Genomic DNA, 13083 nt, shown 5'->3' on the forward strand with positions numbered 1-13083 from the left:
ACTTTATTTTTTTTTAGTAAATATTCCATAATAGTACTTTGGAAGATGTAGCTTCTGGTTCATTTATATTTCATGTGTCTGGTCTTTCACCTCTCCTCTTATGAGATCCAGGCAGTAAACAACAGAGGCCCTGGTGAGTAGCCTGCTAAATACATCTGACGCTGAGGTTTCTGGGATTGAGACTATTATGGGCAAAGGAATTAGAACATATTCTAACATTCCTTAAATAAAACATTCAAATCTTTTTTATTTTAAAATAAAACTTTTCTAGAAAGAAGATTTTGGCCCAAGACAGGTTCAGGAAACTGATTATGTAATAAATAAGAGCTGTTTAGCAGACAGTATTTCAGGGTTGCTTTTCACCATTTCTCTTGATTTATTTATCATCTGGGACAATGGTTAATTTTGGTATGTCCCATTATTATTAACAGTTTTCTTGTAAGTCACTGGGATGGACAGGCCCCAGGGGTGATGGATGGATATGTAATCACAGGCAGCAGCTGCTCTGCATCCTCTGCCTCCCTTTTATCATGGTGAGGAATCAGCAAGCTGCGCAAATATGCACCAGTCTGATAATGTGGATTTCATTACATTACCAACTATCAACATACTGAAGTATACATTTTTGTTATTTAATGGAAATCCCTCTGCTAGATCTCAGCATGTATGCACTGTATGTCTCCGGCTGCATTTGCTAGATTTGCAGCACTGACCACTACTATGGATAGCGCAATAGGTCACCTTAGAGAACAATGGTTGGGTGATGGCTCCTTTATACAGTAGATCCTCCGGATGTAAGTGAAGACAGAAACACACCCTGCTGCTATAATATGGATTATGGTCCCCTCATGCCCCGGGCTTTGCAGATGCCATCAGTCCGGGATTTTTGCTACATCAGCAGCAGCTCCTTCCCTCTCGTAGCCCCGGGAGGAAGCACCAGCAGCAGGTTACAGAGCCGGCGCCCATGCGCTGCAGCACTGATGATGTGAGAGTGGGGGTAAGAGGACAGGGGACGCCGCATCAGCAGCAGCAGCAGCAGCACCGCCAGGTGTGACTAGCTACACACACAGCAGAGCCCCGGGGCCGGACTGAGTATACCCCAGCAGCAGAAGCAACACTGTAGCGTTCCCAGCCGCGCAGAGCAGCAGGGTGTGTGTGAGGCTGTGAGCCGGCGCCGCTGGCCGCGCACGTTGCCTAGTGACAGGTGGATGGGAGAGCTGGGAGTGGCACTGCTGCTGCTGCTGCTGCTAGTGAAGGCTTTGTATCCGCACACAGCGCCGGTACACTGCAGCCTGGGCGGCCGGGGACAGTAGCCTGATCTGGGAAATGCTGTTTTGGCTTAAGGAAGAAGAGATGTCACATCACGAGCTAACGCAGCGACTCTCCACGGTCATCACTCATGTCGGTAAGAGATCTGGGTCCAGATGTGCTGATTGCAGACAGCGATGTATAATTGTGCATTGTATTGGCTCCCTGTATACTGCATTTATTACACCCGCATGCATATATACTTTAATACAAGTATTTCAGTTCAGATCAGCTGCATGTATATAGTGACCTGATGTCTGATTGGGGAGTATGCTATTGTTTAGCATTGCATCATATTGCAGTTGTATACATTGCAAAGAATGGTATTTACTAGTATGTATCTTTATTGCAGTAATAGCCTTACTGGAGGTGTGACTGACATGTAATGCTTCATGCATGTGTGATTCATTACATTCATTTAACACCACAAAATCCACATATGAAAATGACATACTAATCTATGTGATGGGCTATAGATTAATAATACAACATGTGTCTGTTGCCTGGTTGCCATGTTCTAACTTATGTGCAGAATTCTGGAATGCAGCCTCTTTCCATCTGGCCTCAGCTCATCCATCTTTCCCCTCTACAGTCCATCCTGTAGGCTGCGGCAAGGGCAATCTTCCCCTATGTCTGCTCCAAACCTGCTGCCTTCATTTCCTACTTGTCACCTGCAAAGCCCTACCATCATCTCTGACCTTCTTACAAGACACTCATCCTTTATTACATGTCTTTGACTGACACAGATGTAGCATCCCCTTTTGTATTCACCTCTGGAAAACTTCTCCCATGCTTATCCCCACTTTAAGGCTCTCTCCACCGTGCTTGACGAAAAAACTCTTCCCCATGCCCAACCTTAAATCCGTGAAGCACCTTCTCAGATCCAACGTCTGCACTACAGTTTATCCCATCCCCATGTGACACTGCTCGAACTCCTGTATCCACTCCCAGGACCCACTAGCCCATATTGACTCTTCATGGCCCTCTACTACAGCGAGACATACGTTCTCCTTACCCCTCTACTTCCTTCATCAACCTTGTATGTATGGCTCTCTATTTGTATGTGCAATTTTTTCCCGTAATGTGTCGCTGTCTGGTTCTTTGGAGTCTTGAATTGTGTTATGTGGTGATAAAGTATTATTTTTACTCTCACAAAATATTGAACAAAAGCCTTCAGATAAGGGCCCACATTGTTTTGGAGCAAATTTGATATTGAACATATTCTGTGAACTGCAGATACCCCTCATTTTCTACAATTCCCATTTAATTCATTGGCAGCCATTGCATGATTATATTAGCAGGTTCTCTGTTGTGTACTACCTCATGCGGATGTCAGTAGCGGTGGACAGAAAGGCGCTTACTAATAACTTCAGTCAAGTTACAAAAGCAGGCCAAGAGTTCAGAGAACACAAGAAATTATTTCAAATGGTGATTTTCTCGAACCACATCTGAATATGGCCCTATAAGTATGTGTATCTATCATAATTATATTTGGGCCCTCTGCAGGGTCTAGACAGAAAGGGGGCCCAACCTAGTGTTTATAAAGTATAATTTTTCATAAACAAAGTTTACATTTCCCTTAGTAGTGCAACCTGTGCTGCAGACACCAGAGGTTTCACCAGGCATTCAAGCTGTTTATGAAAGGGAAGGAAGGCCCTGCCGATTTTGTTAGTCCTGGGCCCCACAGTTTCTGATGACAACCCTGAGAACATAATTGGTCCTACCTTATCTCAGAGGCTGTACTGAAACTGGTGAATGGGACCAATTGTTGGTCCAGAAAATATACGTATTGTATAGAATTGGTTTAGGGACAGTATGTAGTACAGTAAGTCAGCATAAATTGAGAGGGAGGATGGATCGGAGAAGTTCCAGAGGTGTAGAACAAGGTAATTTTTCAGTCAGGTCAGCAACCCACCGCACTATCACAGTACATTGTATGCAATCCGAGACAGCTCGCAGATGGCTCACCTCTTGGAAGCTGCTTATTATCAGGTACAGTGGGGTGTAACCTTTATGTGCCGTGTGAGCTGCGACAATGGGCACTTTCATTGAATTCAGACTTGTGGAACTGTTAACTCCCCTCTTTTATTTGATCTATCTTTTACCTGCTTGTATGACCCTACTTACTAATGACAGACCTTTTTCTTAAAAATGGTTTCTGCCCATATATCTGGTAGTAGAATTACCAATTGTTCTGTCTTTGAAGCATTATATCTGAGTTTAAGGGTGGTAACAACTGTAACGCACATCATTATACTAGAGAATGAGAAGATAGGGGTCGCTGGAAGACCACAAATTAAATGCCACAGGAAAATATCATGATATGAGGGAAACTTATGAAAGATTCTAGTCCTTTCCATCTAAAGCTGCATTACCACTTAAGATAATATTTTCAAAGGTTTTTCTTCTCCCAGTCCCCAATTGCTCCAAGCAGCCATTTTCCCAGAGCTCCTCCATTCCTCTCTGAAAACTGGATGGATTACACTAATTGGGGGTCCATGTCAACAGTTGTCGAGATTGACACAAAAAATTTGAAAAACTCATGTAGACCATTTCATATGTCAACCTTTTGATCCTGTGGACCTACTGCATGTCGACCTTTTGACCCCAAATAGGGAGTCTATTTATCTTGACACTGTCCATATAATAATACACAACCCTGCCAGGCCAGCAGGAAATGTTTGTGAACTACGTCGTTAGTATTAGGCTGCGGGGGATGGTTAGGGGTAGGGCTCTGGCGAGGGAGGATTGGGAGGATGGCATGGGTAAGCCAAGTATACTTACTGGAACTCTTCTGGGGTGCTTCTGTATCGGGATGCTGGCAGTAGTGTTAAACATACATTTGCGCCAAGCAAGCACATCTCATGCACTTAAGTAGTTGGCACTTATATTCGGCAAATAAACATATTTGCCTTCAAAACTATGTTTTCTTCATCCTGCTACCAACTGGAATACAACATAAGTAGTCCCATTCTGGGCCTGTCCTGGTATGAGCCCAGCGTCTCCAAGCTCGGCGCTCTGCCAGCTGCCATTGCAAAGGCCTGGTCTATGTTCAGTAAGCAGTTTGGAACCAGCGACATCAGTCAGGAGGTGTGTCAGCAGCGTATCGGTTTCAGGGACGTGCAGTCAGGGGAGGCAGTGCTTCCCCTGTCATTTTGCTTTAAAATAATACAAAGAATATACCTATGACACATGTTCTGTGTCATAAGTATTTTCTTTATATTATTTTACTAGTTTGAATTATTTAACCTAGTTTGGGAGGCACCGATAAGCGTGCCTCCCACACAGAACTGCAAGGGCATGAAGCGGGGGGCAGGGCTTGGTGCGGGTCTTAACAGTGGGCTAAAAAAGCCCCCATTAAAATTAACACCAAAAGCGGCACTTCTAGAAGTGCCTAATTGACAGGGGCTTCTGTGATTGGACAGCTGATCCAGCTGCTGTCCAATCACAGCAGCCCCTGTCATTTAAGGTTCTGACAGTGCCGCGCTTGCTCCCCCCTCCCCTGTGACCTCTGCCCTGGCTCCCTTCCTGTATGCCTGGTGAGTCCCCTGCCCGGTGTGTATATATTCTTTTCGGCGGGCGGGGATGGAGGAGGAGGCGGCGGATGGTTGCTGTGGACAGGTGCAGGGGGGTCAGCGGGTGGGGATGGAGGTGGTAGCAGGGGACAGGTGCTGGCTGCTGCTGGATAGGGGCACCCAGTGTCGGCGGCAGCCAGGTGTGTCTGTGTGTGTGTGTGTGGGGGGGGGGGGGGGGGGGGCGGAAGGGGCTGTGACAGTGCCTCTCCATTCACAGCCCCCACCGCACGTCACTGATCGCTTTATACATAGCAATAAGTGGTATTGAGGCGCCAAAGGAAGGAGCTTTGTCAAGTAAATGTGGTTCCAGGTGCCATGTGGGAGGAGTCTGGTAGTGGCAGCATTATAACTGCTCACTACACAGTGGGTGGAGTCATTAACAGGTGGTTCCTGACAGTAAGAGGGAATTGATCAGGTCCCAGTGTGTGATCACCTGGTACAGTCTGCGATGGCCCATCATGCGACAAGCCCCCTTAGTGATTGCGCCACTTGTAACCTTCTCTTGCACTTTCTTATCACTTGCTTCAGTAATCCTTACAATTATTATCTAAATACATTCAAATTTGCAAACTTAGGGCTAGATGTATGAAGCAGTGATAAGGGAGGAGAAGTGATAAAGTGCTGGTACTTTATCACCGACCAATCAGCTCCTGACTGTTGAGTTACAGGCTGGGTTTAAAAAAGGGGAAAGTTAGGAGCTGATTGGCCGGTGATAAAGTACCAGGCACTTTATCACTTCTCCTCCCTTATTACTGCTTCATACATCTACCCCTCAATTCAGTATCAGGTAAGTACTCCACAGGACCCCTAAGCTTACTTGCCTTTATGGCACTGCTTGTTAGCCATCCCGTTTGCACCTAGCAGTGTGGGCATGGGGTGGCGGCGACAGACTGCGCCTATGGGAACGCCCAGTGTTTCAGGACGTTCCCATGAAAACGCTGGGCCTTCCCATGTAGATGCACCCATGACGCGGGTGAAGGTGGCGGGCAGCTGACGTCAGCGTATGTCAGCTGCCCACCTGTTTCCCTTACCAGTGAGGTGTCTTACATCTGCGGGCACCCTCATCTGTGAGCACTGTAGAAATCATTCAAATGATTTCCTCCCCGCACACAAGCTGCGAATGGGCGTTTATGCTAAACATCCACTCGTGCGTGTGTGGGAGAACTCAGCGTGCGATGGGGCAGCTTGTCACGCGGGTGGTGGGCGACATTTAAACCACATGCAAAGCTGCTAATTTCGCATCTTTGAGTGTGGACCAGAATAAGGTCCTAAGTTGGCATGGGAATGTTGATATGTTTGTAATCATGCATGTTACAGTACGTAAGCATTGTTGAAATGTCAACACTGTCTTTTTAGTGTAATTCTATTCATAATGTTAACCCTAAGGCCATGTACACAATGTGTTCCCTGCCGAACAGCCAGTCAAAGAGCCATCATTTTGTGTCACCCGTAAACGCTGCACAATGCAGCCATACAATGGCGCTATCGGGGGTGTTTTAACAGAGGAGGGGGCCAGTGTGCAGACTTTGGGTGAACCTCCTCCTCTTCACAGTACAGTAGACTCTGGCAATGTTAGGGTTTCTGGAAACATGGTGCTCGCCATGCCCTGGAGACAGAATCCAGTGATTTTTATTTTTATTTTTAACCGCTGCTGCAGCTCTGACGTGGGACTTCAGAGAGATAAGTAATAATAATTGGTGCGGTGTGTGCTAACCTGAAACCTAAAATGTTGCATGTACATAAAATACAATAAATTTTATAGCGAGGTTGGGCGTTTGTAGTAGGATGAAAGAAGAACCGGTTCATTTGTAGCAATTTCGAGTATGGAGGGAGAAAAAAATTGTTTTTCCTTCAATTTTTTATATACCTCAGGAGTAGACCCTTCTCTTATTATAGAAGAGGGGTCCGTGTCTCTGGGTGACTTATCTGCAGAGACAGGGAAGGATGAATCAGGGCCTGTGTATGGAGGTCTTTGCTGTGATCACCACTGCAGCTGCACCTCAGGTCCAGAAGGTAAGCAGCTTTTCTGCTGCCTTTGTATGCCCCAACTCCTAGTCCCCAGCCGTAGCATTGCAAGCAGAGGTGTGGCGCGGGTGGCCGGTTCTCCGGCTTGTACTGCGGTCCACGTGCGCTCGTCCTGCTGCAGCTGTACGGAGCTCTGGGGCTCTGCTGCAGAATGGGATGCAGTGTCAGTGGTCAACCTCTAACTGGGGCGCATGTCTGAGCTGCAGGAGCTCTAAGTAGCTGAGCAGGGTCTATTTGAGCTGTCAGGTGGGGGGCAGAAACTGCACAGCAGTCTGGTAGCAGCACTGGCGGTAATGTCTGCTAGTCTTATTAGTGCATGGAATCTGCCCCGTTTTTCATACACTGAGCAGATCTGGGGCAGAGGGAAGGTGGAGGGGTGCAGCTTAATGCGCCAAAGTACATTTTTAACTCTGAATTGTAAACAAGCAATACCATGTGCAATTGTGGACTTAATGTTTAAAAGTGTGAAGGGAGAAAAAGGGAAATTGATAAAGGTCCCAGAGGTGGACCGAAATGTCGATGCTGTCTGATAAAATCCTTTGAATTGCTTTGAGACTGGTGAGTGACTCCGCTTCTTGTTCTTATACATCCAGTGGACAAAGCCCTCTATTTGGATTGTCAGCCCAGCAATTTCCTCTAATCCTAATGTGAGTGGCAGAACAATAGACTATATACATATATATATATATATATATATATATATATATATATATATATATACATATATATATATATATATATATATAAATCCAATGCTGCCCGGCACTCTGCTGCTGAATACAGTGCAATCACCCGGTGCCTTCCTTAAAAGGATTGGCGTCCTTTCCTAGTACATGTGGAAGAATAGGCGGCACTCACAGGATTTTCTTCAAGTGAAAAGGTGCAAAAGTGCAAAATTTATTCACCGCAACAACCCAACATGTTTCGGTCCTCAGCCCGTCCTCAGCGATCCATGAGGACGGGCTGAGGCCCGAAACATGTCGGGTAGTTGCTGTGAATAAATTTTGCACTTTTGCACCTTTTCACTCAAAGAAAATCCCGTGAGTGCCGCCTATTCTTCAACATGTATGTATATATATGTATATATATATATATATATACACATAAAAATAAAAGACCACTCTCTTCAAAGGAAACAAAACAGCACTCATGTAGCAGTATTTATTGGCAAAGTCAATAGATGTTTCTCGTGTCAAAAGTAGTGTGTGTGTGTATATACTGTACTGTATATATATATATATATATATATATATATTCATTTAAAATATCATTTTTATTTTCTGTGGTTTTGTCCTCCGCACATTGACATTTTACATTGGTTGTCATGGGTACATTATAGATAATTGAGGAAAATATGACGTACAGTATAGCTCTTTAGCATGGTAACTGAAGCATTTGAAAGGAAACACATTTAAAGGAGAACCTCAAACACTTCCTCACTATGAGATGAGAACACATCTACTGAATACAATGAAGCACTGATGATGATGATGATGATGATGATTTAAAGTTAGGAGCAAACCCAAATGAGGAAAGGCTCCGGGCCCAGATGGATTCCCTGCAGAATTCTACTAAATTCTGGCCTCTAAAATAACACCTATATTAACTCCTCTCTACAATATATATTCCAATACATTTTAATTTGGCAACTCTTTTAATGGGTGTACACACTGCGCGATTGCCTTGCTATTCAATCCCTATTCAATCTGGATTGAATCATACGGCAAGTAATACGCATTAGATTTTGACTATGAAGTACAGATCTGTACTATATAGTCTGGCCTGCACAGTCTATTTTTCTATTCGACTCCGATGCTGGGGAGCCGAAGATCGTGATCGAATCGGCATCGAATGTGGCTGAAAAACGTTTGATGTCTATTCGATTTTGATTAGTTTTGACTTTATAGTCAAAATCAAATAAAAAGCTAATCAGAATCGCACCGTGTGTATGGGGCATATTAGTACTTCCTAAACCATGTAGAGATTAGGCTGAGCCGGGCACTTACCGTCCTTTTTGTTTACTAAATAACGACTACTAAATGTTGACAAAGATATTGGCAGTTAGACTGAAAATAATGCTTCCACATTGGGATTACCTATTTCTTTGATTGTGCACATTTGGGATACCTAATACATTTATTGGTTATATCAAATTACTATATACAAATCCTACCACCCAAATTGTATTTAATAGTTATTCTTTCTTGCCTTGGTTTTAATTCAAAGAGGAACAAGGCAGGAATGCCCGTTGTCCCCATTATTATTTGCAGTTGCATTATTTACAGATGATATGCTACTCTTTTTGAAAAACCCGACCCATACTCTTCCCATTGTTCTAGATATAATCTCACAATTTGGCAAGCTTTCCAGCTATAAAGTCAACATCAACCAATCAAAGTTTAATGGGGCCTACACACATGCAGATATTAAGGCATTTTCTAAGCAACTTTACTTAGTTTGTCAAAGTCGCTTAGAAAATGCCCCTACATCGATGTGTGTGTAGGGGCTATAGCGACAGAAGTGCACATCCCTGTGCGTCGCTGTCCCAGATTCATGGGCAGTGTCCATCAATCTCGCTGGTCGCCAGTGTTCTCCACCGTCGCTGTCAGCTTGCTCAGCACACAGCGCTGACAGCTCGCGCTGTGTGTGGGCTGTCAGCAATGTGTGCTGACCCAGCACTGCCCGATTTAGCATAGCTAGGTCGCCCTACACACATCGCTATGTTTGTAGGGCTTATAAACCAGTAAAAGATGTGTAGGATTTAAGAAATACAGATTCTCTCACTAAAATAATTTAGGGCCTTATTTTGGTTCATTCTTTCTGACAAAATCCTTCTTAGATGGGCAAAACCATGTGCACTGTGGGTGGGGCAGATGTAACTAGTGCAGAGAGAATTAGATTTGGGTGGGGTTTTTCTTCAAACTGAGATCTATATTGCAGTGTAAAAATAAAGCAGTCAGTATTTTCCCTGCACAGAAACAAAATTACTCACCCAAATCTAATTCTCTCTGCACATGTTACATCTGCCCCCCTGCAGTGCACATGGTTTTGTCCATCTAAGAAGGATTTTGTCAGATAGAATGAACCAAAATAAGGCCCTTAGTGACTAACCAATTTAAATATGTAGAGATTCACATTCCATGTCATCTCTCTAGTTTATATTCAGTTAATTCCACACCTCTGATGGAATCTATCTCTAAATTATTAGATGAGTGCCAGCTTCTTCCTTTATCTCTCATGGGGAGGTTAGCAATAATAAAAAAACAGTAATTTTCCCAAACTTTGTTATACAATGCAGATCTTAGTATTAGGGAAGCCAATCCCAGGATTCAGTTTTGAAAAATGCTCAATCCCAGGATCCCGGGATTCACCTTGCTGGGTGGGTGGGCGGGCTTCATACTGCCGGGCATGATATTTGTTTGCTGTGTTAATAAATCCTGTAGCTGAAATTGTTTGGATTCTATCAGGCACAAGTTTTCATATAGTTATGCTGGATCCATTGACTTTACTATGTGCTAATTTTAGGAATTGGGATCTGAAGCATGATTATGTAGGTTTAAGGCCATTCTTCATTACCCTAGTGACAATTACCAAGAAAAAATGATATTAATTTCTAGAATGCTTGCTGTCTTGCGTAATGTATTTTTATGCCAGAGTTTACGGGGGGTATGCAATCCAGGATCATGGCTGTCGATCCCTCCCGACAGCCGTGATCCTGGCCCGTTTGCGGTCTGATTGACTGCAGATTCAATGTCCCGCCTGCCGATCGGTGCAAATGGGGCATATCAGCGAAAACGGCCGTGGATTAGCGATCTGCGGCCGGGATCGCGACAATCTATGGCCGTTATTGGCAGAACGGACCCAACAGCTTCTAAAGTTGGGCCCGTTCTGCCGTGATCCTGCTTCAGTGCTGCCGCTAAAGACAGCATTAAATAGGGAGCCGCCACTATTTCCCACGTCGGAAATAGTGGTGGCAGATTGCATACCCCCCCTACATGTTATTCCGCACCCCTAGCCCCCTTTTTCCCACCTCATATTATACCCATTTATTTTTGTAATTAGATGTAGCACAACTTTTATTTTAAATAAGGTTTATATGACTTCATATATATGTGCCATTTCTGATACTTATATACAGTATTATGTTTCTGGAAAAATAGGTCCAGGAACTCTGGGTCTGGGAGTGGGTCAAAGAAATAAAAAATATACATAGAGAGAGCGAGAGAGAGATGTATACAGTATATTGTATTTAGAAACAAAGGCACTCACAGGTGACTTTAAAATAAAACGTATCTTATGGAAAGTAGATTCTGGCCCATAACAGGTTCAGGAACCCAGTTCCTGATGATGTCATATTTAATTAGAGGTTCAGGAACTGAGTTCCTGCTGGTTCCTGCTGAAAAATAACACTGCTTATATATATATATATATATACATGTCACAATATTTACATGTTTTTTCATCTTGGTGACCTCTGTCTCTATTCAATACCTATTGTATATGAACACAAATATGATAAGACAGAATAATTATGTTGTTATCATTTTATTTTTTATTGCTCGCTTCTTTGAAATGTCATAACAATTGAGAGACGCTTGCTGCTATACTGTGTATTCTTTTCTTTTGCAAAAATAGAAATACAAATAAGCTTATATGTAAATAAAAAAAAAAGATAAGTGGTATACACACAGTTGGATCGAATCACATGGCAAGCAAAACGCATATGATTTTGACTATTCAATGCCTTCGACAGCGAGAAGCGCACATAGATCGCCATCAGTATTTAACACACTGCCCTTCACTTGCTGCTTCCACCTCGCCTTTTCCCTGTGGCGAGGTGGAAATGGCAAATGTGGCTATTAAAATTGCGGGGCACGCCACAAAATGCAGCGGACTTGCTGCATTTGCAGCCAACCTCACCGTTTAAGGGAATCCTTGCCATCCTCTCACGGTGAGGATTCTGGACAAATATTGACTACAGCAAGGGGACGGAGAGGGGGTTTGATGGCAGGGATGGCTTGTTTTTGTTGAGTAAAAGACATCCTCGATGCACAAACCCCCTCGCCGGTCGCATTGAATATCGCCCATAGTCTTGCCTGTGCAGTCTTTTTTTCTGTTCGATTTCCTCTAAACGGGAGCACGCATCGGGATCGAATCGGCTTATTCTGATTGGTTGCTATGGGCTACATCACCTCTTATTTTTAGAAGATTTTGTAAATTTACCTTACTGTCTCAGGTATTTGTTATAGAATGCATTTAACTAGTGCATTTCAACTGTAAAAGAAACTTAACATGTCACTGCGGCCCAAATGTGGTAATTGTTGTGATTTCAGTCAATTTAAAATTGCCATTTATTGTCTAGTTTTGCCTTAAAAAAGCCAATTATACTTTATATCTAGCAGCTACGTAGCCACTACGGACCATGTCTCGCAGGCTATTACATTTTGACCGGTATCTTTAAGCATAGGAGTCATAGGGTAGTATTCAATGAGGCCATTTTTTCATGGCGAATTTGTGCTATTTTCACTTTGGAAGGTGATTTTTTTGTGTCAGAAAGTGAAGCACCCTATTCAACGTGCACTTTTAACCGTCTGCGAACAGTGAATGACGGACAATTCGCCGTCTGATAGTCTCCGCAATTCGCAGTGGTTTTTCAATGGGTTTTTCAATGTGATTCGCCGTGAGAAGATGGCGAATTGCTTTCTAACTGATTTTTGTCGTGTGTCACCGTGTAGCAATCATCATCTTTTCATGGTGAAGTGGAAGTGAACTTTTAAAATAATGTTTTTTTTTTTTTTTATATTTAGTGTAAAGAAATCAGGAATTTTATTCTGTGAAGGGGCATGCTATTTTTATTCATGTGCTTACAGCACATGTATATATATTTAATTTAAAAAATATATTTTTTTTTTTACACATAATAGCCAGCAGGGGGCCGGAAGTCGAGAGTTGCTCATTACATATTTATATATTCACTGCTCCTGATCATTACATATGCACGATCGGGAGCAGTGTTAGCGGCTCCTACCCGGTCCCCTGCTAGCTCTCCCGGGGGGGGGGGGGGGGGGGGCAGCTTGTGCTGCCTGGGTCCCGGGGAGCTCTCCTCCCACCCACATACATTCTGGGGCAGGCAGGGAGACTTCCATCTCCCTGCCTGCCGCCGTCCCCCAGCTCC

General features: G+C 43.7%; 1 protein-coding gene across 4 annotated transcripts in view; it reads left to right on the forward strand.

Moving 5' to 3' along the window:
• The first annotated feature begins 992 nt into the window (after positions 1–992).
• Positions 993–13083, forward strand: part of MCF2L2 (MCF.2 cell line derived transforming sequence-like 2) — a 316747-nt gene continuing 304656 nt past the window's right edge. For 3 of the 4 annotated variants that reach the window (XM_083177640.1, XM_083177642.1, XM_083177643.1), the window contains exon 1: positions 994–1405. In XM_083177640.1, coding sequence (XP_083033766.1) covers positions 1327–1405 — 79 coding nt within the window. In that variant the 5' untranslated portion in view covers positions 994–1326. Of the gene's footprint in view, positions 1406–13083 lie in introns of all 4 variants that reach the window. The other variant, XM_083177641.1, reaches the window with a different exon arrangement.

The sequence above is a fragment of the Crinia signifera genome, chromosome 3, assembly GCF_055691185.1.
Source record: "Crinia signifera chromosome 3, ASM5569118v1, whole genome shotgun sequence".
Classification (NCBI taxonomy): domain Eukaryota; kingdom Metazoa; phylum Chordata; class Amphibia; order Anura; family Myobatrachidae; genus Crinia; species Crinia signifera.